At 41.2% G+C, this 24,628-nt stretch overlaps 1 protein-coding gene across 1 annotated transcript; it reads right to left on the bottom strand.

Moving 5' to 3' along the window:
* Positions 1–13,288: 13,288 nt before the first annotated feature.
* WNT8A (Wnt family member 8A) lies at positions 13,289–19,209 on the bottom strand. The gene is made up of 6 exons (XM_056847683.1): positions 19,139–19,209; positions 19,010–19,043; positions 18,687–18,825; positions 17,311–17,436; positions 16,233–16,375; positions 13,289–13,864 (listed from the first exon to the last, which is right to left on the bottom strand). Exons 1-6 carry the CDS (start codon positions 19,207–19,209, stop codon positions 13,289–13,291), a joined length of 1,089 nt encoding a protein of 362 aa, XP_056703661.1.
* Positions 19,210–24,628: the final 5,419 nt, after the last annotated feature.

Here is a 24,628-nt window from a genome sequence, read left to right on the forward strand (position 1 = left end):
AACCAAGGTCCGGGTTACTGCCTTTAGCCCAGAAATTCCATCAGAAATCCAGCCCCCTGGAGACCCAAATATGTCAAGAGACATGATTGATAAGTATTGTGTCCAAGTGAATGGATGTTGACCAAATTGCAGTGCTACCACCCCCTGCTAGTTGAAGATGGAGTGACACTATCATCAACTCAGAGGGGGGTCACTTGTTGCTCTTCCCACCATTGTGGTCGCAGTTAATGGCAAGTGGGGGGCGGGGAGAAGCAACTTGTAGACAAATGGGAGAATGCTGCTGCTTATAATGATAACATTAAAGGATTGATAATTTATTCTGTTTGACTGCTTGGGTTTCCTTTGTACAGAATGGAGATGTATAAAATTGTTTAAAAGATCTAAGTGGAAGTGTAGTTTCATTGGTGGTGGTGTTGAGCCCAAAACAAAACAGGAGGTTAAGATGTAATCTAGACATGATGGGCAAAAAGAACTTACCTGTGTGATCTCTCTCTCACACACACCATCTCATTTAAACCAAGCTCTCATCTGCTTTGCATGCAGATGTGTCATGCCAGAAATCCAGGTATTGCAGTGACATGCTAACATTTTATGTGTAAGAACATGAGAGGCATAGCAGCATAAACAACATGTTGGGAACGTGCAAGATCACACAGGAAAGGGTGTTTTTGCCTGCAAGCACCACAGTTAAATCAGCCCTAAGTGGTTCATATTATACCTTTTATCAGTTAAGAAGTGTTTGCCTTGCTACCTTCAGTTATAAATTGGTCAAATCAAAGGCCTGAACCATTTGGGTCCTATCTCTCATTGAACGGGTACAAGCACATATTGGTTTTTCCCCTACGTTTATCTCCTCTTTTCAGATTGCCATATTCCCTTTCTGAGCATTAGTCAGTGATAAGCTAAAGAGGAACAAAACAACCTGGTATATGACAGTGCTGCTGAACAGTGTGTAGGTATATGACAATTCTTTGAAAAGTCGTTAAAAAGGTGTATACATTAATGAAGATTTTCTTTGACTTTGCTTTGGCTATCGGTAAAGTTTGTTTCAATAATCAATATAAAAATAATTTTTAAAATTAGTAGTTCAAACAAACATATGCGGCTGAAATAAGGTTGTCAACACACACACACCCTTGGATAACTTTTGAGCCTTTTTGACAAGTATAAATTTAGCAGGGGAGGCTTTTCCTGGCATGCACACAGAATGATGCGGGAAAGCTGCTGCTTCTGAAATTATTTCTACTGTTAAGCTATGAAAGGCTAAAGAGCCCTGCCAGAAAAACAGTTGACAATCCTAGGCTGAACATTTAAGGTGAGAGTGCCTGAATAAAGGAGGGGATGAGTGGGGAAAATACCAAAGCAACAAGAGAAAAATAATCTTCCTGAAAATGTCCAGATTAAGGGTGCAATCCACATTCCACCAATGTTTGAATAAAAACTCCCAGTTGTCTGAACATTGGAATGCAACCAGCATAGAGGGGATTCGATCCTCACCTTTAAGAAAAATATAGAAAAATATTGGTGTCCTCTTGTTTGAATTGTGATATTTAGGATCACTTTTTTTTTTGTGGGAAGAAAGTTACCTTTGTGATTATTTCTTCTATTATAAACATGGGGGTATATGTTGTAAAAATAAATACATAAATAAATGTAAGGCTGTCTTTATTTGGCCCCCCTGATATTTCTTTCCTTCCTTAGGTGTTGTAAAAACCTCTCCTTGCTGGGTGGCATTTGTTTGGGGAGAACAAATTACAGCAACATTTGAATGTATATCGTTTCTCAGTTAGGACCTCTTTGCTCTGTTATGTGGGAAAATTCCAAAGAGTCTTTAGCATATGCATGTGGATAAATCTCCTGCCTGCACCATAAAACATTCTACCATGGAGCCAACATAAAGCAGTCATTGCAGGAAAGCCACCAGGATTAACACATCCTCACAATCACACCAACTATTTTTATAATGCCTCACTTAGCAAATGAACTGTGAAAGGGGCATAGCCCTGGAAAAGGCTGCTTAAGTGAACAGGGCATCTTTTGGCTCTTAGTAGTACTTGTCTGTAATTTATTTTGCTATGATATCTTCCATAAAGTTGCTAAGAAAATAATTGAGCAATTATGGAAAACTAGTCACCTGACATTTGTTTTATTAGACTGCACTACCTATTTGCTTTAAAGTCTACTTCAGTGCCAGAATGTCTCAGGATTACCTAACATGTCTTCAGTTTCCACTGAAATTTACTTAAGTCAGGTGTAGCTAACAGACCCAGGTATAAATCAGTGTTCTTTATTCTGGATCAGAATAAACTATGATTGTGCCACATCCAGATATGATCAGATTGGATTTAATTAGAAATAAAATTTTGGACAATGTCCAAGCTTGACAAACTGTCAATCCTGACTCTTATTTCTCTACTCCCTTTCAATGGTGGTAACAGAGAAGAAAATCTTACTACTTTCCTTCCCAACCAATTTCCCATACTCTCTTGGGTGCTCTGCTATGACTTGATCTATATCTGTAATGTACGTGCTGTGCTTCGCAAGAAACCATAATCAATATTGTGCTATTTGTAGGGATGCTAATGTTTACATAGCAGTCCTTAATATGACTGACCATTCAACCTGTACTGCATAACTAGGTAAAGCGCCCAGAGCTTGTGGCTTCATTCAGCCCAATCATAGCCATGCTTACTTTCTGTGTAATTTACTCCCATCTAAACGTGCATGGGTTGTACTGCTGCACTTCATTATCTTCTTCATCCTCTTACCTTCAGAAAATCAGTGATAAGACTCGGGATCGTTTTTAATTTAATTTCTAATGTAGTCTATATTTTTGAGAAACACCAGTCCATTTAAAGATTGGGATTGGTTACTCTTAGGAACTTCTGTGGAAGGATTTACACTGTTTTGTCTGTAATTAATTATTGGATTGCCTTCCAAAAAAAATCAGTTTTTGGATTCCGCCAGAACATTTGCAGAAAGTATTTTCCACAACCCTGAGAATATCCACTAATCCAGCTTTAGATTGTAGAACTATGCTGTAATGTAATGGTCTGAAAGTTGTATTGGTAAAGGGATAAGGACCTACAGCAGGTGACTGTATTGCTACCGAACACTAGGTGTTCTCCAGACTAGGCAGTTTCTAATGTCTTGTGTTTAAAAGCTCATGCTTTGTTTCTCCTCTGTTTGAGATTTCTGCTTGTTTTCAGATTTCGGTAGTTCAAGCCCTATTGTATTGTTCGTTAGATGTCCATCATGTTGATTGTACTTGATTTACACTCTGTGATCCGCCTTGAGTTTCAGTGAGAAAGGCAGACTATAAAAAAAACAAATAATAAGTTACAAGGCATCAAATACGATTGAAATTGATCTTTGTAAACATTCTTCTTTAAATCTCCTTTCAAAGGCACAGGCACAAGAGCCCCCTGGTGGATCCTTGTTTTTGAATTCTTTTCCCTGACAACTCTGCGTATGGACTAGGTTATCGCTGCCTCTGTTTCCTACTCAACAATGTCTTATTAGAGTTACTCAGTATGCGTTTCCAGAGGGGTATCCATGTAAATCTGGGAAATTGATTGACTGAGTTTCAATCATTCATGGCTTTGTGTTGCAATAAGTGAACAGGCACCTATCATGCTAGCTGGAATAGTATCATCCTCACTCCAGAAGATACATCAAAGAAAGGAAATCTTGTTGAGTTTCCTATACCCTTATATGATGGCATATCCTGTTGCTATCTAGGGTCATGCATTTAGAATGAACATGATACTTTTAAATTAATTTGAACACTTTTCCCTATCAGACCAGCCTGTTTCAGCACTTTGAATGTCAGGTCAGCACAATCAATAACTTGGTATAATGCACTGCAAAGAATACAGTGGAACTGCTAAGAAAATTTGGAAATATCATTCACAGTCAGATACAGATACTTGGTTGGTAGAAACTAGACTTAAACTCACAACAAACCATGATTCACTGTCTACATTGGTAGTCAGTTGTTAACCATTGTTTATGTATTCTGATGAACAATCATGATTAAAAAACCAGACCATGTTTAAAGATAAAGCCTGCATACAGCCTGTGCCCTATAGCTAAAATTGTTGTTTTGCACTGCTATCCTAATTCTATTGTTTATTGAATGCCCCATCCTGTTGACTGTATTGACTCTTTTTGTGTAATCCACCTTGGGTCCAAATGAGAAAGGTGGACTATAAAGTAAACATTTTCACTAAAAATTTTAAATGCTAGATGTTCACAATTGACTCAGGTGGGACAACATTCCATCCATATTACCAGACTTCAGCCTAAAATAAAAGCCCTATATTCAGTTCTCCCTACTTCTCCCCGCCCCCTCTTTACAGTCAATAGAACTTGTACATTTTAAGTATTCAAACTGTTCAGTGTCTCAAGTAGGGTTGAATCTTTCTGTTCTTCCAGACTTCCAGCACATCAGTGTGGTACAATTATACACATTTTTCTCATACTTAGAAAAAAACTTGGAGCTTATTAGAAAGAAAGTAATAATCGACAGACAAATTAATTCACCATTAACATGAAGTCTCCTGCTTCCAGTTTACAAGATGGCCTTTTCATTTTGTTTTTTGTTGAGGTTCTGATTTAAATGAATGGCTTTTGGTTTGCAAGTTAAATGGAGCCATCAATCATCCATACACCCTGTTCCTGTCTCAGGCCCATTATTTCTACTGGTCTTGGTTGGGAGCTGAAATCTAGACTCTTCCTTTTTCAGGTCGAAACACTTAAAGGCAGGATAAAGCACTGCAGGAGCATAAATGCACTGTTCATCCTCCTCTTCTAAATTCATTTGTTTCTTTCATATCCATGCCTGATCTTCTTGATGCCTGATGAGAGGAAATAAATGTACCTAACCCACCTCAGAATATTGCGAGAGCGGTGGGAGACCATGTATGCTGCCCTAATTGCCATGGAGGAAAGGGTGGGATAAAAATATAATTAATAAACCATCCCCATGTATCACTGAAGCACACAGCTTTTCAATAGTGTCATTGTATACATTCAACTGCGAGTAATTAAAGGATGGACATGTATATGCAAACTGGTCCATAGGTAAAGCTATTGCTTGGAACTTCAACAGGGAAAGTGGATTAATCACAATATCCATAATATTCATTTTGTGACATGGGACTGCCTTTGTGGTGACAGGCCCCATTTTCTCCATGTATTGATAATTTCTCATGATGGCTGTGTGTGTGTGTAGGGGCAAGATCTGGATACTATAAATTTGGACATATGAATTGGGTGACCGGTTCCAATGCAGAGAGATTCTATTTATTTATTTACCTCAACATTATGAAAATCTTCAGTTGCCCATTTCTATATATATATATATCTATCTCTGGTAAAGGCACAGGACATTTTCTCCAGGCCTGCTGGCAACCTTATGTACTGGTCCACAGCACTGACAGTCATAAGTGAAATACTCTCTATTTTCAAATAACTATGGTTTTTCTCTGGGTCATTATAGCATTTTAAAATCATAAAACGTGGAACATCTAAATCGGGGGTGTCAAACATAAGGCTTGTGGGCCGGATCTGGCCCCTTGAGAGCTCTAATCCAGCCCGCGAGCCGGCCAAGGCAGACACACACAAACACACTCTCGATCTGGGCTGGTGAGTCATGGCCCGGACCGACCAAGTGGCATTTATGTCATATCTGGTCCTCGTAACAATTTAGTTCGACACCCGATCTAGATAAATTGCCTTAGTGCTGCCAATGGTGAAGACAATTTGAGGAAACTAGAATTATATAAACCAAAACCTAAATCTCAACCAGATCCCTCATTGTTAAGTTGCCCTTTGCTGTAATTATTATTAAAGGCCAGGAAGTGTTAAACTTTGTGATGGTTATCCTACAGACTTGTTTAAACTATCTTTCTCTTTAAGCGTGTGTCCTGTATTTATAAATATAGGATAATGGGTACAGTGTAGCGCTTTAAACTGCCAGAGAAGGAATTATACCATGATTTGTGGTGGTGCTCTGGTGATTAATAAGATAAAGCTTTGGTATATCTTGTCATTCCTAGCTCCTGATTACATGCAGAACACAATTCTAAATAGGTCTACTCAGAATTCTACCCGGGTCTATTCAATAGGGCTTACTCCCAGGAAAGTATTCTTAGGATTGAGATGACAGTGACAATTGGCCCACATCCTATCAGGCTGATAGCTGAAAATCTTAAAAGAGCAATACAGATTTATTCTGAATCTGAGTGGTTTCAAAGGTGGTCATGTTCTAAATTCAAACACAAGTTATTACTGGTTTGTAGTAATTGTAATTCAAATCTTAATGTTATTCATTTGCCATCAGGATAAATGCACCAAATGTTCCAGTGTTATACAAAGAATAAGCATACAGTATCACATGAAAGAAGTCTGAATGAGTGGCAGAATATTTATACCCCTGAATGGTTTCAGGGAAGATTTTTTAATAGAAGCAGAGCTTGGTCGGTGCGTGTTTGATCCAAAAGCTAGCACTATTCAGTAGTGAGGCACATTCACTTAGCTTGTATTATTTGTCAGGATCAGCAGCCTTTTTGGACTCAAAGCACAAGCTTTCTGAGAGCTGAGCTACATGCTTCTTGACATGCCTAATTTCGGTAGAAAATTATGGGCCCATGTAGAGAGCCAGTGTGGTGTAGTGGTTAAGAGCGGTGGTTTGGAGCAGTGGACTCTGATCTGGAGAACTGGGTTTGATTCCCCACTCCTCCACATGAGCAGCGGAGGCTGATCTGGGGGACTGGATTTGTTTCCCCACTCCTACACGCAAAGCCAGCTGGGTGACCTTGGGCAAGTTGCAGCTCTCTTAGAGCTCTCTCAGCCCCACCTACCTCACAGGGTATCTGTTGTGGGCAGGGGAAGGGAAGGTGATTGTAAGCGGGTTTTAGTATCCCTTAAGTGGTAGAGAAAGTTGGCATATAAAAACCAACTCTTCTTCTTTTAGTAGATTTTTACTCTTCCCCTCCCTACTATGACTGGTTACCACTCTTTCCTGTCCCTGTGTAAATTTTACCTTCCTGAGCAAAGAAAAACTTGCTATTGCTCACTGAGTCTGTTCATTTCCTTGTCCAGGCCTATTCTTGCTTTAGTTTATGGTTCCACCTCTTCTTTCTAGTTCCTTGACCCCCACCAGTTTCACTACTTGTTTCTTTCTCCATACTTGGCTTACCTAAATGAATGTATTAGCTTTCACCACTCATCCATGAGTGTGAGTTTGATTTGGGTACCTAATTTCCCTTTGGCTGCTTTGAGAATCCCAGGCAACAAAGATAACCATCCCCATCTGCCATTCTGTGTTGCTCACCCAACTTTGATACATGGAGGAAAAGAGACCATCAACTTAGTCGTTATGGGCCCCCTAACTTTGTAATGTTAAGGGAGATTTTTGCAAGTTGAAAAGAGCCTCTCTCTTCTGTTTCAAAGGCCTCAAGGAACTGATGTGATCCATGGCTTTCCCCTAATTTAGTTGTGGTGTGACGGGTTAGTTAAGCTGCATATGAAAAGGTCACTTATGTTCTTCAAGGGACAAGTTGTCAGCTTGAGTGATGGAGAGCCTTTGCACTGAGAGCCATAATATTCACTTCATACAATTGTCAACCCCATGTGGAAATGCAGGAAATGCGTGGTGTAAAAGTGCTTTCTTTTGCTCCTGTTCCAGGGTGGTAAAAAAAAAAAAGGAAGCCTATTCCTGGTGGGTCATTGGCATCAAGAAGTAAATCTAGAATGCATATAGCAGGATGCTTGCAAACTGACAACAGAAATTGTTCCCCTGATTAAAGTATAGATTGGCAATAAAGTGTGGTTCTGTTGACCAACAGATGGTTTGTAACTATCAGCTCGATCACAGGAGGGGGAAAAAACTCCAAAATCATATAATACCTTTTATTGAGGACAACCCAAACATTCTGCAAGCTTTTGAGTTCTACAGAAACCAGTATGGTTGTTTACAACTTTCTCTCTACTTCACAGGAGAAAAGACACTGGTCAATCTACATCCAGCCTGCCTGGACTTCAAATAGAGTGGCGGCAATGTCCTATGTTTTCTTACAAACATCACATTCCTACGCAATGGCTCATTCAGGAACTATGCATGAATCACTTCCCCTGATATTGTCAACCTTTAATATACTCTAAACCCTCTGTTGCTCACACAGCTGAGTTAAAAACAGAGGGTTTGCTTTTGATTTCAGTCTAAAGGCAACATTGAACAACTCTTTTATAATTATTCATGAGGAAAGTTGCACTGGGTCTGAAAATTAACCTGGATAATAACCAGGAGAGCTGCTGAAGACGCTAGGCTTAGACTTTTGTCTGTTGTAGTCAGTCACACCCTTGACCTCTATTGCCTTCTCCACTTGGTCAATATGAAGTCTGGCTCTATAGATATTCTTCAAGATATAATTCAGTCACCGTCATCCAGCCACTTTGAAGTCAGTGCCACTGTTTCACAATATAAACTCTGAGGCCTGGAGCACGAGCTTCTGCAAACCCCGATACATGAGGCACTGGCTGGCTGGTGGCTGTTAAGAAGAAGAAGAAGAGTTGGTTTTTTATATGCCAACTTTCTCTACCACTTAAGGAAGACTCAAACCGGCTTACAATCACCTTCCCTTCCCCACAACAGATATCTCGTGAGGCAGGTGGGGCTGACAGAGCTGTGGCTAGGCCAAGGTCACCCAGGTGGCTTCATGTGTAGGAGTGGGGAAACAAATCCAGTTCACCAGATTAGCCTCCGCCGCTCATGTGAAGTGGTGAATCAAACCTGGTTCTCCAGATCAGAGTCCACCACTTTTAACCACCACACCACGCTGGCTTAAGAAAATTAATTAAAAGAATTCTGAATTACCGGTAAATGGACCTTTTGTCTGATACCTCAGGGCTGGTTCTTATTATGCCAACCTCTTTTGTGCAGGAAGAGTTCATAGACAATGTGATAAATGGAAAATTAGCCTCCAGCTCTATCTCTTTAATGACCCTTCTCAGCTCATGTGTACAATTTGCCTTTCTCCTTAGTTAGACCCAGCAAGACCTTCGTATGACCAGACAGCTCTAATGCACAAGGAGGACCGCTAATGCCACAACAGGTGCTCGCCCCAAAAGAAGTTTCATGTGCGTCTCTAAGGAAATTTCAAGAGTATAAAAAGGTTTTAGGGGCTAAAAAAGTTCTGTTGACACACAAATTAGAATTTGTCAGCAGCAATATGATATCACAGACAACTGAGCTGCTCGATTCACCTTATTTGTATATTGAAGGCACTGGGATAAATTCTATTCTAGTATTTAAATACACAGCAGAAAGAAAAGAAAAAGAAAAGAAGTATTTCTTTACAGAAATTATGGTGAATCAGGGTCTCTGATATTATGGGTAATGCAGATAGACTTTGAATATAAAACCATAGCATAAAAGGAAGATCTGATTGAGTATAGATATCTGGTAAGGTAAGTATTGTGTGTAGAGTGATCTGTCTAGGTGAAATCTACGGCTTCCACATAGTATACATACATGCATGCATGTAGAATTCGATAAGTGTACAAGGTGCTTGGTGTACACTCATTCATTAACTCTCTGTAAAGTTGTCTAGGGTGCTGTTTGAGTCAGGGGCTTGCCAAAGCCAGGTGATTTAAGACTGCTTTACGTGACCAATATATATTTAAACTTTCCACATTCAAAGCCACCACTACACATTTAATTGCACAAACTGTTTTATGATGTAAATTCAGGAGGAAAAGTTAACTACTTCAGTAATCACTGATTTGGTTATTTCCTTTGTAGTAGGTTAGGTTGTCAAGGCTCATACTGAATATAACCAATAGAATCCCAGAATATAAAAAAGTGTCACAACATCCTTGCAGAGGATTTGTCAGTTTCTAAGGCTCCTTAACACAGGTGAGGCGATGCAATTGTTTGTGTAATATACTGAAGCAATACATTGCTGTAAAGAGAAAATACCCACAATATAGAGAAGCTATTGTTCATTTACAGATGTTAATCTGTACAGTTGCATATCTGATGTTTGCATCCTGATTAACACTGAAGCCAAACCAAAAAAGGCACCCAGGTGGTAACAAAACCAACCAGTATGATTCAGATCCAGGCAGGTTGCAGTTTTGCATTGGATCAGCATTTTAGAAACAGGACATGCTGGGGCCAATAATGGTGCATATTCATCTGACCCTTGATGTTCAGAAAAACTTTAAAATCAGAGGAATCCAAGGGAAACAGGAATTTGAGAGCCAGTCAGAGTGGCCCAGCTGTTTGTTCTTTGCCATACATGTCATCAACCAAATATGTATCAAGTTGAATGGCTAATAAACTCTGCTAGAAAAATCACTGGATTCTTTTTGGGGGGGGGGGCGTAATCTGCCAGTTGAGACAAGAAAACAATAAACTGATCCCAGCCTCAGATTGAGAATACACATTTAAGCAAGAAGCCAGGATGGCTGTAGCCAGTGTCTCCCCTTGCCCTCCCAGGCATGCGTGACATCAGGTTGTTTATAGGAGACAACAGCAGGGAGCCCACAGACACATTCACAACTGCCTCCAAGTTTTCACTCATACTCTCTAGTTCAAAGGGCTCCTCTTATTCCGTAAGAATAAAGAATTTTGCAACAAGTGCTGATATTTAGCACATCAAACACAATCTGAGTTTGCTCTGTTTAAAGAACATTTGCCAATAGACAAATTAAAGGGACAAGGGAAATTTACTTTACCAGCTCCATGTTTGCAGATTAGCATTTTGCCTTTCCTCCTCCAGGAGGAGACCCCTATGTTGCTCTGCTGCCGCAAGGCCTTAATTGTCTTGTGGAGCACTCAGCAATTCTCTTGATTTTAAAAATACACAACTACAAGTTGCTGAAACAGTGACATTTTCTGCTCCAGCACATGCTTTACCCCAAGTCATAACTATTCTTCCATTTTCATTTAAACTTCGAAGCGTAGCAGCATGCCTGTGTGTGCACGCACACATAAGCAGAAGGGACATGCTCTTCACCGGCTCTTGATTCAGCTTTTTTTTTTTTAAAGGCCACTGTATTGAAGATTACAAAACTGAGTCCAGAATAAACTCCAGCTTCACTTGGCATATAATCACTTCAGAACAATAAAAACTGATAGAAGAACATTGACTTTTATTTGGCTTTTGAAGCACACTCATCCCGATACAGAGAATTAAAGGTATTATTTTTATCTGTTAAGTGTACTTTGCAAAAAGTACAGTTACAATGCACATGTATGAAGAATATAAATATTGTTCATAAATCCAGGAGTAAAGTGTTGACCACCTAACTGTGAAAACAATGGTGTACAGTGCATTACTAAAGAGAGTTAGTCCAGTCTAAGCCCATTGAAATGAATGGGCTTAGACTGGAGTAACTCCTTAGGAATGCACTGTTAGTTGTCACTGAGGTAGTCCGTTTCTATTTGGGCTGTCCCACTTCAGATTGCATGCGCAGGCTTGCATGATTCAATGCTTTTACACACATTCTCTGCAAAGGAAAACTGGCACAGCAGGGAGACCCCTGGCACTTAACATCTTGGGTTCTGTGTTAACTTAAAAAAATTTTTTGTATTCAATCACGTGGGTCCCCAGAAAAAAGCTTATTACCTACATGAGAACTAGGTCTATGATTCTGAACACTATTTACATCAAAAGTGCATACGTTTCACATAATATATATATATTTACAATTCATGTGTGGACTGCACTATCAAAGACCCTTTCTTACATTTCTGATAGAAGGACAATTATAAGTTATGGAAATCCTGGAAATCAGAACTGGGATGAATTTCACAGGATGCATTTCAGAACAAAAACAGCTTTTGGGAAGATTTAGACAACCATTTTCCTCCCATTGTGTCAATAATACCTCCTGCCATTGCTTGGTTAGAGCAACTGGATTTCCCAATGGGTGAAATGGGGAGATGAACTCTGTAATCATTCCATTTTTGATACATTGAAGAAAAAATCTAGTTTACTGAAAGCACAGTGGTCATTGTTTTGGACCCCAGGCAACCTAATTCCATAGCTGAATTCCATAGCTTTGCAAACCATTCAGTAGCCACAAAAGTCACTGTGCTTCAGTTCACAGGTTTGGCTTACTTTGCACAGAAGCAGCGGTCCGCAGCCATGCGAGAGAATGTTAGTGTGAAACAGGCTGTAGATATGAAGAAGAAGAAGAAGAGTTGGTTTTTATATGCCTATTTTCTCTACCTTTTAAGGAGAATCAAACCGGCTTACAATCACCTTTCCCTTCCTCTCCCCACAACAGGCACCTTGTGAGGCGGGTGGGGCTGAGAGAGTTCAGAGAGAACTGTGACTACCCCAAGGTCACCCAGCTGGTTTCATGTAAAGGAGTGGGGAAACCAACCCAGTTCACCAGATTAGAGTCTGCCGCTCTTGTGGAGGAGTGGGGAATCAAACCCAGTCCTCCAGATTAGAGTCCTCTGCTCTTAAACACTACACCATGCTGGGTCTCCAGAGTGAGATAGTTAGCAGTCATTGCAACTACTGCAGGTGCATTTTTTCCATATGTCACAGGAATAGCCTGTGACCCTATTTCCATTAAAAATCCAGGTCAAACGAATTATTCCCCATAAGACTGCAAGTACTGTCATGGCTGAGGAAAGACTGCTTCAGCTTACATGACAGGACACACTGACTTTGCAAACCAACCCAGTGGGATGGGAGAAATTTACTTTTTTACCTGATGCTGAAATCTGACCTGTTGACATTTGTAAAGTGTCATTAAACAGAACAAGAAATAAAGTGACTACTGGGCGGGGGATTGCTTACAGGTAACTACAAAGCTTTAGAAGTAAACTGTAAAGTCCCCAAGGTCTACAATCTAAGCTTAGAGAGAACACTATATTGATCAAGGCCATCTGACCCAAAGGGTCAATCCCTTTAAAGCACCAGAGAGGAGTAAAACCCTCTCTATATATCGGGGTGTACATGTCCTTCATCACATAGGACAAGATGTTAAGGAAGTACAAAGTGTACAACTTTAAAATAGTCAGCGAAACTTCTTCGTAATGAGTACCAATTTGTATCAGAAGGGTGGCAAAATGGAACATGGATTCAGAACAAACAAAGAAAAGCATTTGGATAGCTCTGATCCAGGTAAAGAAAGCTTTTCTGGACATTCCAAGAAAAATACCTTTATACCTTGAAATGTGATGATCAGTTAACAAACTTAATAAACTGAAAAGACAAGTATCTGGATTAGTCTGTAGGAAGACAGTCATAGGTAGCAGTCAAGGAGCTGATGATTTATCTCGATGTCCCCTGTTCCGTCTCCGGGTGTTATTGGAAGGGGGTCTTTCTCCTCTGGAGCAATAATGCTTGGTGACCACTCGTCTGCATTGTTCACATTTCACCATGCAACACCAGTGGAATTTGCAGTTGCAGCTGGTGACAAGTTCTGTCCTTTTCTCCTCCAATTTAAGGCCACACTCAGTGCAGAGCCTCCTGCAACTCCTCTTCTCCCACTGGGACAAGTTCTTCCCACCCTGCAGGCACTCTCGTCCCTCAGTGCCATGGAGGCCCAAGCTGATGTTTCTCATGCAGTAGTCAGGAGAGTCCTCCAGGAAGACAAGTTCACTGACTGACAGAGAGCTGAAGGTCCCTGCTGTGGTCCCACGACTTTCGGCGCTGTTTCCGGCTCTCATCCTCCTCTTGTCCACCTCCATCTTCTGAGCCTTGTTGTATTTTGTCTTCAGGTAATTTCCAATTTCTCGAAAGCCTGCAAGCTGGAACCAGCAAGTTTGGAGGTTGCAGCTCCCAGATACCCCATGACACTTGCAGGTTTTTTTCATTGTTGACCTCACAGCCTTGGGTGAGATATAGAAGAGCAATTAGGGAATCATACTGCCAAACTGAGTAGTGTGAGTCAACCAACATAGGTGGCTGCTTAACTTACAAATCCAATAACTCACTGAAATGTGAAAATGGCTGCCATCTAGCAAAGCATTATGGGTTAAAACAGCAAGATCAGCATGAAGCTTCTGACAGTGCTGAGCCTCTTTTACTGTTCAAAGCCAAATGAACAAAACTACAAATATTAACTACATTTCAGTTTTCTTCCACTGAGTTCAAAGCAGTATACATACACCCTATACACCATTTAATTCTCACAATTCACCAATTAATTCTCACAACGTAGAATCTCACAACACAGAACAGACTGAAAGGAAGGTCACCCAGTTGCATTGCTGGCTGATCAGAAAGTTGAATCTGGGGTCACCGTGGTTTAGATCCTACACCAGCTACTACATTTCCTTATACTGGTGTAAGCAAGAATGATGCATGAGTCACCCGCCTATCTCACAGACAACATCCCTTTATCTGATGATGAAAGTGAAATCGGCTGCAATTGACCGTTGGCCATGAGGACACTGATTTTGCCTCAGCTTTCCCTCTCCTTTCTTTGTGTCTAGAGACAACGCCTAAAGTGACATTGAGAACCTCACAATGTCATGATATCAGTTGAATTTTCAAAAATCAAATAAAATGTTTATCAGAATGTAAATGCAATTCATAGTCTGGCAATGAATAGAGTATGATGGATGGAAGGGCCAGGCTAAAGTCTCTGCTCAAGCCATGAATTAGATTTCCTTGGTAGCCACCACCTGGAAAATGAGAATGTTGGTGGGAGGATGAATGGGAGTAGCCTTAAAAGATCACCCCATCCTAACATGCTAAAGAAACAATGACTGATAAAATGCCCCAAGCATATGGAAGTGGGAAAGGAGATACAGATAAGACGGTCAGGATAGCAGCCGTCCCTGTATTCACTCCAGCCAGGTCCTTTGGGAGGGTGTTCGAGGAGAAGTGAAGTGACCCACTCGGCAAATGTGTGTCAGTGCCTAAATTCCCAAGTATCTGGGAAGCCTTCCAAATGGAAGCATGTCGCCTGGTTCTCAGAACAACTTCTTTGCCTCCAGTGGGGCTTACTCCCAGATAAGTGAGCACAGGAGTGCTGTTGGCATTCTCAACTCAGCAAGCATTTAAACCCCAGCAATCCTCTCTTTATTGGGAATGTATAGGACGTCAGTTGTGTTCTGTAAAATTTTGTATGTATGACCACTGAGGAAGGCCTGTAAAAGGCTGAAACGCTTCTGGTCAGTTTTTGGTCATTTTGTGTACTAACCTCAACTGTTATGTGCTGGTTATGTTTGGAAAAGGTAAAGGACCCCTGTGCAAGCACTGGGTCATTCTTGACCCATGGGGTGACATCACATCCCAACATTTCCAAGGCAGACTTTGTTTGCGGGGTGGTTTGCCAGTGCCTTCCCCAGTCAACTTCCCTTTACCCCCAGCAAGCTGGGTACTCATTTCATATTTGGAATGAAGACCCTAATCATAACTGGTTAAAATCCTCTCTGTGTTTTTGGCATGTGTTTACACATGGTTTCTTAGCTGTATAACAGAGGGCACAAATCAAAATTATAACCCTTTTAAAAACGACAGGGGCATGATGGGACTTGTCCAAAGGCCCTTGCCAGGAGCCAGTAAACAGGCTCACCTATCATTGTATTCTAATAGGGAATAGCCACTGATTTTGGCCAGAGGCTAAAGTATCTGGTACCCATGTCACTAGCAAAGCTGATGCATTTGTAATACATAACTTCATGTACTTTCTACCTTGTTTTGTTGCCCTGGAATCAAAAGGACATTTTAATTAATAATTAAAAGGGATGTGTAGGAAAGCAGCTTGGGAGCCATGGTACCTTAAAATGCCCAGCTTAGTATTTGATTTACTTCTGAAAGTAGGGTTGCCAGGTCCCTCTTTGCCACCGGTGGGAGGTTTTTTGGGGGGCACCTGAGGAGGGCAGTGTTTGGGGAGGGGAGGGACTTCAATGCCATAGAGTCCAATGGCCAAGGTGGCCATTTTCTCCAGGTGAACTGATCTCTATTGGCTGGAGATCAGTTGTAATAGCCTAGTACTGGGAGATTGGCAACCCTATCTGAAGGTAGAGGGCAAATTGATAAGTCACTAACTCACTATTATGCCCAGACAAAGAATCTCTGTGCCCTTCTTCAGGCTGAGCAACCTTTGCTTACCTAGTCAGCCCATGCAGCGTATGAGATAACTCATTTAAAGAGCTCTACAGAATTGCCCCTTAAGGCTGCATTCGTTTGTACTTGTGCCCCTTCTAAGAAACAATATTTAATGCAAAGGACATGTGTTTGGCTTACCTGCCTTCCAGCCTCATTATTGTGCAAATTCATTAATGCTCTGGCGTCATGACCTGTCTCCAACGCATCCACAAAGAGTTTAGAAATTCTTTCACCAAAATCGACGTTGTCACTGCAGCCTCCCCAAACCCAGCCTTTTCCACCTGTGGGGGAAAAAAAAAAACAATTACAGGATTTGAAATAGTTCTGAGCAGAATCTTTGGCCTAATGGATTTGGGTGCAGCCAGACATGACCAAAGAAAGTGAATCCTGGACTGGCAGAGGAGTGTATGCTAGTGAGGGATTGGAGGAAGATGAAAGAACTGAATTTCTAATTATTGTTAAGATCACTGTGGATTTTTCTAGGTCAGATTGTGCCTAGTGAAGCCAGACTGATAACAAGAAGTGAGCGGCAGAGTCAGACTTTCCATGTTTTATGATGCTTAGAAGGGCGAAGCCTTTGACACAGCCCTTTAGTCCTCTTCCCCTACCCTGACTGGTGTAGGTGTAACTGACATTAGTGTATAGTCTTCCCCAGTTTATTCCAACCTTCACCTCCCTCACAGTGCTTTGTTATCTGCCTGAAGTCAGACTTTAGATTGTCAGGGCCTCAGGGCAGGGAATTGTCTTTTTGTGCCTTTTGAAGCACCATGCACAACAGTGGTGCAATATTTATTTATTTAGAGCATTAGTTTAGAGCATTTATTTATTTAGAGCATTTTTGTTTATTGAGAGTCACTGTCGTTTAGTGGTTAGGATGAGAGTCACTGTTGAGAGCCACTGTTGTTCAGTAGTTAGGATATCAGACTGCAGAGAGATGAGTTCAAATCAATGCTCTGCCACAAGACATACTGAATCAGCCACTCGCTATCATCTTAACCCACCTCACATAGTTGTTGTGGAAATTAAACAGGGGAGGGAACTGAAGCTCCATGGGGCATTGTCCTCTATTCGTCCTTTCCCCATGGAACACTGGGCTCCATGGGGAAAGGACAAAAGAGAACAAATAAAACAATTATTTATTAAGCAGAGAAGGAATGCAAATGGGACTGATGCCCCTCTTCCAGCAGAGTGTTATCACAAGAACGCCCAAACTCACCTACGCGCCCATTTCTCGAATCATCACAACCACAGTTCTCGAAGTCCCCCATGCTGCAGTTCCTGGTGAGCGTGTACATTACCCCAGCTGAGCTGATGGCATGAACAAAAGAAGTCTCCCTGGTAGCTGTGGATGGAGAAAAGAACTCGCCTGTTTTGACTTCCACAATGACTTAGAAGATGGCTTGGCAAAAGCCAATTATTCACAAGATCATGTGCTACAAGGTGTTAGGAAATGAAATCAAGGGCTGAAAATGAAAACCAAGTGAAAAAGTAAAAGCACAAAGCTTCATTTCTCTCTTTTCCAGGCTTGCATGATAAGATATGGGAAGGGTCAAACAAAACATTGTGTTTAGATCCATTTTGACTTCCTGCAAATTAACTGGTATGTGTATCACTACTAATAGAAATATTACCGGGCGGGGGGAGGGAGTTCCCTGTATCCACTTCCTCTAGATCATGTGTAGTTTTTATAATAAACCTCTGTCATGCTCCCGCACCCCCCCCCCAGTCATCTGTCCTGCAAAGTAAAAAACTCCAAACTCTCTGCTGAGGATTTTCTAACCTATTAACTATAATGGTGGTCCTTTTTTTTCTTTCCCCAGCTCTACAGCTCTTTTACAAATCTATTACAACCTGTGTAGTATTGATTCATAGCACAATATACTAGATCAGTTTTTAGTTCCTGCACAATAGGTGGCATGCATATCAGTATCAACATTGTCACAAAATACATGCACATCAAGAAATTGTCATTCACACACATACCAACAACAACAACAAAACACTGGAATGGAGAAAAGTTCATCAACACAGCCTCCCACCTCAACTATTTCACTGGTAAATCTATAATATTAACTGTCTTGCTTTAGACCTTACAATGTTGGCATATTTGGTTTTTGGTTGGTGCACTGAAATTAATATTTTTTAAAGCTCTTGGGAACATGTGGGGGATACTTGATACCAACACCCATTGAGGAAAAAGTGCCATTTTACACAGAAAAGAGATGCCAGGGTTCAAGTTTATCTGGAAATAGCATCCTATGCTCTGGAAGCCTTTCCCTAAGCCCAGATGCCTCTCTTAGTAAACGACCTTGGGCAGATTTTTTAAATAGAAAGACAGCATTTACATGTTTTTTAAAAATAGCAGGGGAAATGCATTCTGAACAAGTTAAAGAATATTATCTTCTCTTCCTCCTTTCAATATTCCAGGATTTAGCCCCTGCTATAGGAAACAGATGTCATGGAAGAACCCCGATGACTCCTGACACAAATGAGCCTCGGATATTGCACTTGCATATTTCTTTATTAGGAATCGCTCCCAACTTAACCCCAACGTACCTGCCAATAGGAAAGTACAGGTTGAAATCCACTTACCACTTCGAAGTTTGTTGTGAGTCGAGAGTTGAAGCGCACTCTCTGGGCAATTCCAGCGCTCCCAGGTAAATTGGTGCTTACACTCTTCAATCCCACTGTGGGCACCAACTGACACACTGGTAGAGTAGGTCAAATATGCCTTTAACAGATAAAACAAGCACCCCTTAACTCTTAGGCCTCCAAAATATGTCTGAGCCATGATTTATATTCTGTCTCCCTGCATGCTGCAGATGCAGACACAGCCCCATAAACATATCACTGGACATGGTTACTCATTAAAGCTGGCTATTTACATGCATAATATGCAGGAGGGGGGAAATTACCTTTGGTCCTGTCATCAGAAAGTTATTCACTGACCTACAGAAAGAAAAGAAAGAATAAAATACCTCACTGAAGAGCACTTGTAAAGTACCATTTAAATACCCTGGTGGTAATGAGGCTTGAAGTCTTACCACGCGGACGTGTTGAAAATAACACTGCATATCCCCACAGTAGCAAAGATGACAAAGGTGCCTCTCTTCATGGTGAAAACTGTACTCTGCTCGCTGGCCTAAAAGATGTTGTCTCCATATACCAGTAGGCTGTTCTGACTTATGATAACTCAGTTCCTTTCCCCTCTATGCCAAAAGAGAGATGCTTGGTACAAAAAAAAAAGTTGCAGGAGCCAAGATCTCAGTTATTTATGAGGTGAACTCCTGAATGGTGGAAAACCTTGTTCATTTGCTGCCCAATGACTCTGTGTGATAAAGGAGCTCCTGATCCAATGGTTGACAAGATAGCAAAAGGAAACGCCTGGTGCTGCACTTCAAAAGGCAGGGAGCCGGCTGGCCATCTGAATCTCTGTAATGAGCTTGATGAAGAGCAAACTTGCCTAACAATAGACAACTTTGAATTCTATTCAGAGAGCAAAGATGTTCTTGCTTTCTCCTGAGGGAAAAATGTCTTTCATCAGGGTCTCTCCCTCTCTATTTCACCTCTCCTATCACTCCCCAGTGATATTTTTTGCTATGGGGGGTGGGGAGAGGGTGTCTCTGGAGGGGAAAAAAAAGCCCCCAAGGCTCTTCATTCCAATGAAGTTCCAGTAGCCACTACTCAAATACTCCAGAGTGAGCGTTTTGAAGATTATGGTTTAGAGTCTTCTTGAAAAGTATCTCAGTTGTAGAGACATTTCTGCTGGGCTGAAATAAACGAGAAGCAGTGCCCTCAGATTTAACAATACCAACCCAGTCTTCGGGCATGTTCTTGATATGCCATGCTTTGTCTGATGAATTCCTTCTGGTTATGCATCAGATACAGGCCTAGGGACCCTCCTAGAAACTCTGGCAATTCTAGACATCACAGCTCATCTGTTCACTAATTTTAACTTAGGTGGGTTCTGAGGAGCAATGCCAATGCATTTCAAAAAAGTCTCTTGCATTTAAAAAAGTAAAGGCATTTCCTTGGGGAGAGGATAAGGGTTTTTGTTTTGTTTTTAATTTTATTGTGGATTTAGAATTGCAAGATAGCTTGAGCCACAAGGGAACACCAAGGTATAAACAGACAAACAAATAAATGTAGTGAATTCATTGGAACTTTTCAAGCTCAAGCAAGAAGACAGCTGGGCCTACGAAACTAATAGTGCAGCAATAAATTTATCCTGAAGTTGTCACAGGACACTTTTTTGGGTGAAAACACATGGGAGGTTTTGCCTTGGATTTGCCACTCTCTTGATGCACATTTTCCCCATCTGAATTCTCAAAACCCTGCATGGGGGCTTATTTTTGAGTTCTGAGAATTCAGATGGGGGAAATGTGCATCTAGAGAACGGCAAATCCAAGGCAAAACCTCCCATGTGTTTTTGCCCTCAGTCTAATGGTCCTGAGCAAATCCTAAGGAGAGAAGGAATCAGTTTTGTACTGGAGGTGAAAAAGCAGATTTTAGTGTATATCTTGGAAGACAAGATTCGGCAAGATCCAAAGGCTGGTGCAGTCAAACATACATGGGGGGGCCCCTGCATTTTAAGCAGTGTTTGTCATAATTTTATTTTACAGCTCACAATAACGTTGGTAGTGTTATCAAAGCAGGATGAACGGGCATCTTTTTAAACAGCAAACATATTTGTTCCTTTGGTGTACGTACACAGCACATGCATATCAAGTGTGCTTGTTTGATCAGAAATATATGCTTACATCCAGTGATGTGTGAGCAGCATGCAAAACGTATTTCACCTACTTCTGCTTGCGCAAGCAGTAGCCCAAGCAAACAGAGCTTCAGTATAATTTCCAATGAAATAACAATGAACACGTGGAGCAACTGAACATATAACTAATGAGCTGCATGGTTTTATTTATACTTGCTTAAATTTGTTTTTGAATTCGTATCAGAAGACGTTCCTTGCACTACACCTTGTGCAGAAGGCTGTAGGAGTACAAACATTTTCATTTAGTACAAGCAGACAGCAAGGAATAACTGTAGAGCTTTCCCTTACACATGCACTAGGGTTGCCAAATCCCTCTTCTCTACTGGCGGGAGGTTTTTGGGGCAGATCCTGAGGAGGGTGGGGTTGGGGAGGGGAGGGACTTCAATGCCATAGAGTCCAATTGCCAAAGCAGCCATTTTCTCCTGGTGAACTGATCTCTATAGGCAGGAGATCAGTTGTAAAAGCAGGAGATCTCCAGCTAGTACCTGGAGGTTGGCAACCCTACACATGCACACGTGGAAATCTGTGAGATCCAACCCAATGTCCAAGTTTGATGGGGCGTGCTCTCAGGTTAAATGAAAAACAGTCCCACGTGGTAACTAGGTCTGAAAAACAGGATGGGAGGAAGGCAGCTCGCAAAATTTCCCTGCCATCTCCAAATGGTCTTGTAGTCCTATCTCATGCATGTTTGCTCAGACATAAACCCTATGGAATTCACTTGGATTTACTCTCAAGTAAGTGTCCATAGTACTCAGAAGACCCACCGCATTTATTGTGATGTACTTCTGGTGTGCGCTAAGGATTGTAAGCTTACAGATATCACTCATCAATGTTTATCCCAAAGTAACACCTACTGATTTCAATGGAGACTTACTTCTTGGGTTTTAAAAAACACATTTTTCAGCTGCTTTATTGTCTGTTTCTAGCCTATCAATTGTTTTATGCTCAATGGCTGTTTAATGCTATTTTTATATCATTTGCTTGTCTTTAGTACTGATAACTTATGTTGTTGGTTTTATGGAATTGTTTTTATACCAATACCAAAACCTTTAATGGCATAAAAATATTATGTTTATCTGTGAGCCTATTCGGGCAGGTCTGGAGAGGCAGCATATGACTTCCCTCAATAAAATAAATAATAAATAAATTCCTGCCTTCATACAGCATAGTTGGGCAATTTTCCTTTCCCCATGTATCTGCTCCATACATTTGTGAGGCACACGATTATTATTTCTATTTTACACATGAGAAAATGAGTCTGAGAGACTTGTCAATGTCATCCATTAAGTATATGGTCTTTGAGATTTTTACTCAGGGCCAAATCTGATAGACCACACTTGGCTGAACTCCTAAAAACAAGGACTGCAAAATAACCTCACTGACCTCAGTTAAATTGTTCCAGGAAAGTTGTTTGTAAGTCAGCACTTAAGCCTCCAAGATATTCTTAAATACACGACATTCCTTATATGGAAGACACCATTCCTCACCACACAGCTAAAGATGGCTTATTTCCTTGCTTATAAAGCATGGCAACAACAAAACGTTTAGCAAATTGTTATGGTAGCTATTTCCATATTGCAGAACAAGCCATGCATGCCCAAGGCCCTTTTCCTCTCCAAGTAGTTCCAGAAGGTGGCCATATTAGTGAACTAGTTAGTTTTGTGGACGAGAGCCCGCTTCTTCAGAGGAAGTGGCCTCTAGTCCACAGCAGTTTATGCCAGAATAAAATTGTGTCACTCTTCGAGGAACCACAAGACTCCTGTTTATTTTCCCTCCGAATGGTAATTCTCCCTTGACTCCAAGTTTCTTAGCAAGTGATAGAAGGAACTTATCATCACCCAAGATCATATGAAAGGGAAACCTGGAGCCAGTCTGGCAAAGCTGCAAACAAGCATTTGCAATCAAAGGATTAAACTGTGGGCTGGTGAGAATGTAATGAATGCAAGATGCCTCTTAATGAGCACAGAGCTTTCGGCACTGAGGGTATTCCTCCAGGGAAGACAAAACTCTCTTAATCATTAATGTCTGGGGAAGATAAATGTCCTCCTATCTGTCAATTTTTTTAGGATGTTTAATGACAATTTATTTGATAATAATTTATTTATTGTATGTTGTATTGTATTTTAATTGGAATGTTGTTGATGGTGTTGTTCTGGATGTAAGCTGCCCTGAGCCTGACCTTGGTCAGGAAAGGGCAGGTTAAAAAACTGATTAGATAGATAGATAGATAGATAGATAGATAGAGAGATAGAGAGATAGAGAGATAGAGAGATAGTCACAAAAGGACTTCAGTGAATAATAAAGCAATATATTTATAATAACGTGAATGAATAAATAAACGGGAACATTACGGCTAACTGGAAAATGGTTTTATATACAATTATACTTGTTATTTTTTGTGATCTCTAGCTTATGTTTGGTTTTAATTACAGGCCTCATTCTTTGTAATTGTGTTTTCCATTGACGTTGGCATTGCACAGGTGTTTTCCTTAACAGACATGAGTTTCTTTGGCACCTGTTGGGGAACCACTGTGTCAGTTATTTGCTCCTAGGTAGATGCTCACAGGTGTCTGATGGTATCCAGCTGCTATTTACACTTCCCATGCTGACCGTGAGAAACACAGATGTATCGGTAGCAAAGATGATCGCTGTCTAGAAGCTTGGAGCTCCCTGAAGACTATGTATCTCCACAGACTTTCCAGTTAGCCTGAAACCAGGTCAGTTTCACAAGGACCCATTGGATGGCATGAATCAGGGGTGTGAAGGTGGCGTGTTCTTGCTTGCAAATAGAATTACCAGTGTTTCTGGCTTTTCCTGACAACTTTCCTCTACCCAGGGTTGCCAACCTCCAGGTGGTGGCTGGAGCTCTCCTGCTATTAAAACTGATCTCCAGGCGATAGAGGTCAGTTCCCCTGGAAAAAATGGCCTCTTTTGCAATTGACTCTATGGCATTTAAATCCCTCCCCAAACTCCACCCTCCCCAGTCGCCACCCCCCAAATCTCCAGGTATTTCCCAACCCGGAGTTGGCAAGCCGACCTCTACCTGCTACATGAGGGAGGCAGGTAACAGGTTCCACTATTCTTAGCATGGAGATGCGGTGATTGGCAAGGCTTCATTTCCTGAATTTCTGTCTTTCATGCTGCTAAAGGCGTAAGTGTTCTGCCAGGAGGAACAAAAGATGGCACCCCCTTGAAGAAGCGGTCATGCCAAAGCCTATGCACACACATCCCTGGGAGTAAGTGCTATTGAATGTTGTGGGACTTCCTTACGAGTAAACATGCTTCAATGTAAACCAACGTCAAACATTGGTTTGGAGCTACAGATTGCAAAGCCTCAGTAGTAAGAGGGTTGCACATATGTAGCACTGTGACGGGTTGGGGGGGGGAGGAGGGAACCCTGCCTGAAAATCATATTATAGGCAAGTCACGTGGAAAAGCGGAGAGGAACTTTGATAAACGGAACTTTTACATTCCCTTCCTGCTGTGACATCAAATCCTGCATTGCAGGGTTTCACAATAAAAATCCACCTGGGTAGTTAGAAAGATTCTCTCTTCCTTGAAGCACATAACAAGGCCTGCTTTTATTGGGTTCATCTGCATGGCTCTACGTGGGAGGCCAGAATACATCCCCTATGTGTGATGCCATATACTTTATTTGTATACAGAAACTCACAACGTGAAAGGGGGGGTGGATATTGGAGGACTCATTTCCCTGCGGTGTTTTGTTCTCCATATTAACCCCTTGTAGGGATGAATAGCCAGG

Source organism: Euleptes europaea, chromosome 1 (assembly GCF_029931775.1).
Source record: "Euleptes europaea isolate rEulEur1 chromosome 1, rEulEur1.hap1, whole genome shotgun sequence".
Taxonomy (NCBI): Eukaryota; Metazoa; Chordata; class Lepidosauria; order Squamata; family Sphaerodactylidae; genus Euleptes; species Euleptes europaea.

What these genes read in the sequence shown, in the direction of transcription:
- WNT8A (XM_056847683.1), bottom strand. Translation starts at nt 19,209, where the DNA reads ATGAAGAGAGGCACCTTTGTCATCTTTGCTACTGTGGGGATATGCAGT. An exon ending in ATTTTCAACACGTCCGCGTG is followed by an intron (nt 19,044 to 19,138) that starts GTAAGACTTCAA and finishes TTCTTTCTGTAG; the next exon opens with GTCAGTGAATAACTTTCTGA. An exon ending in TCACAACAAACTTCGAAGTG is followed by an intron (nt 17,437 to 18,686) that starts GTAAGTGGATTT and finishes CTCCATCCACAG; the next exon opens with CTACCAGGGAGACTTCTTTT.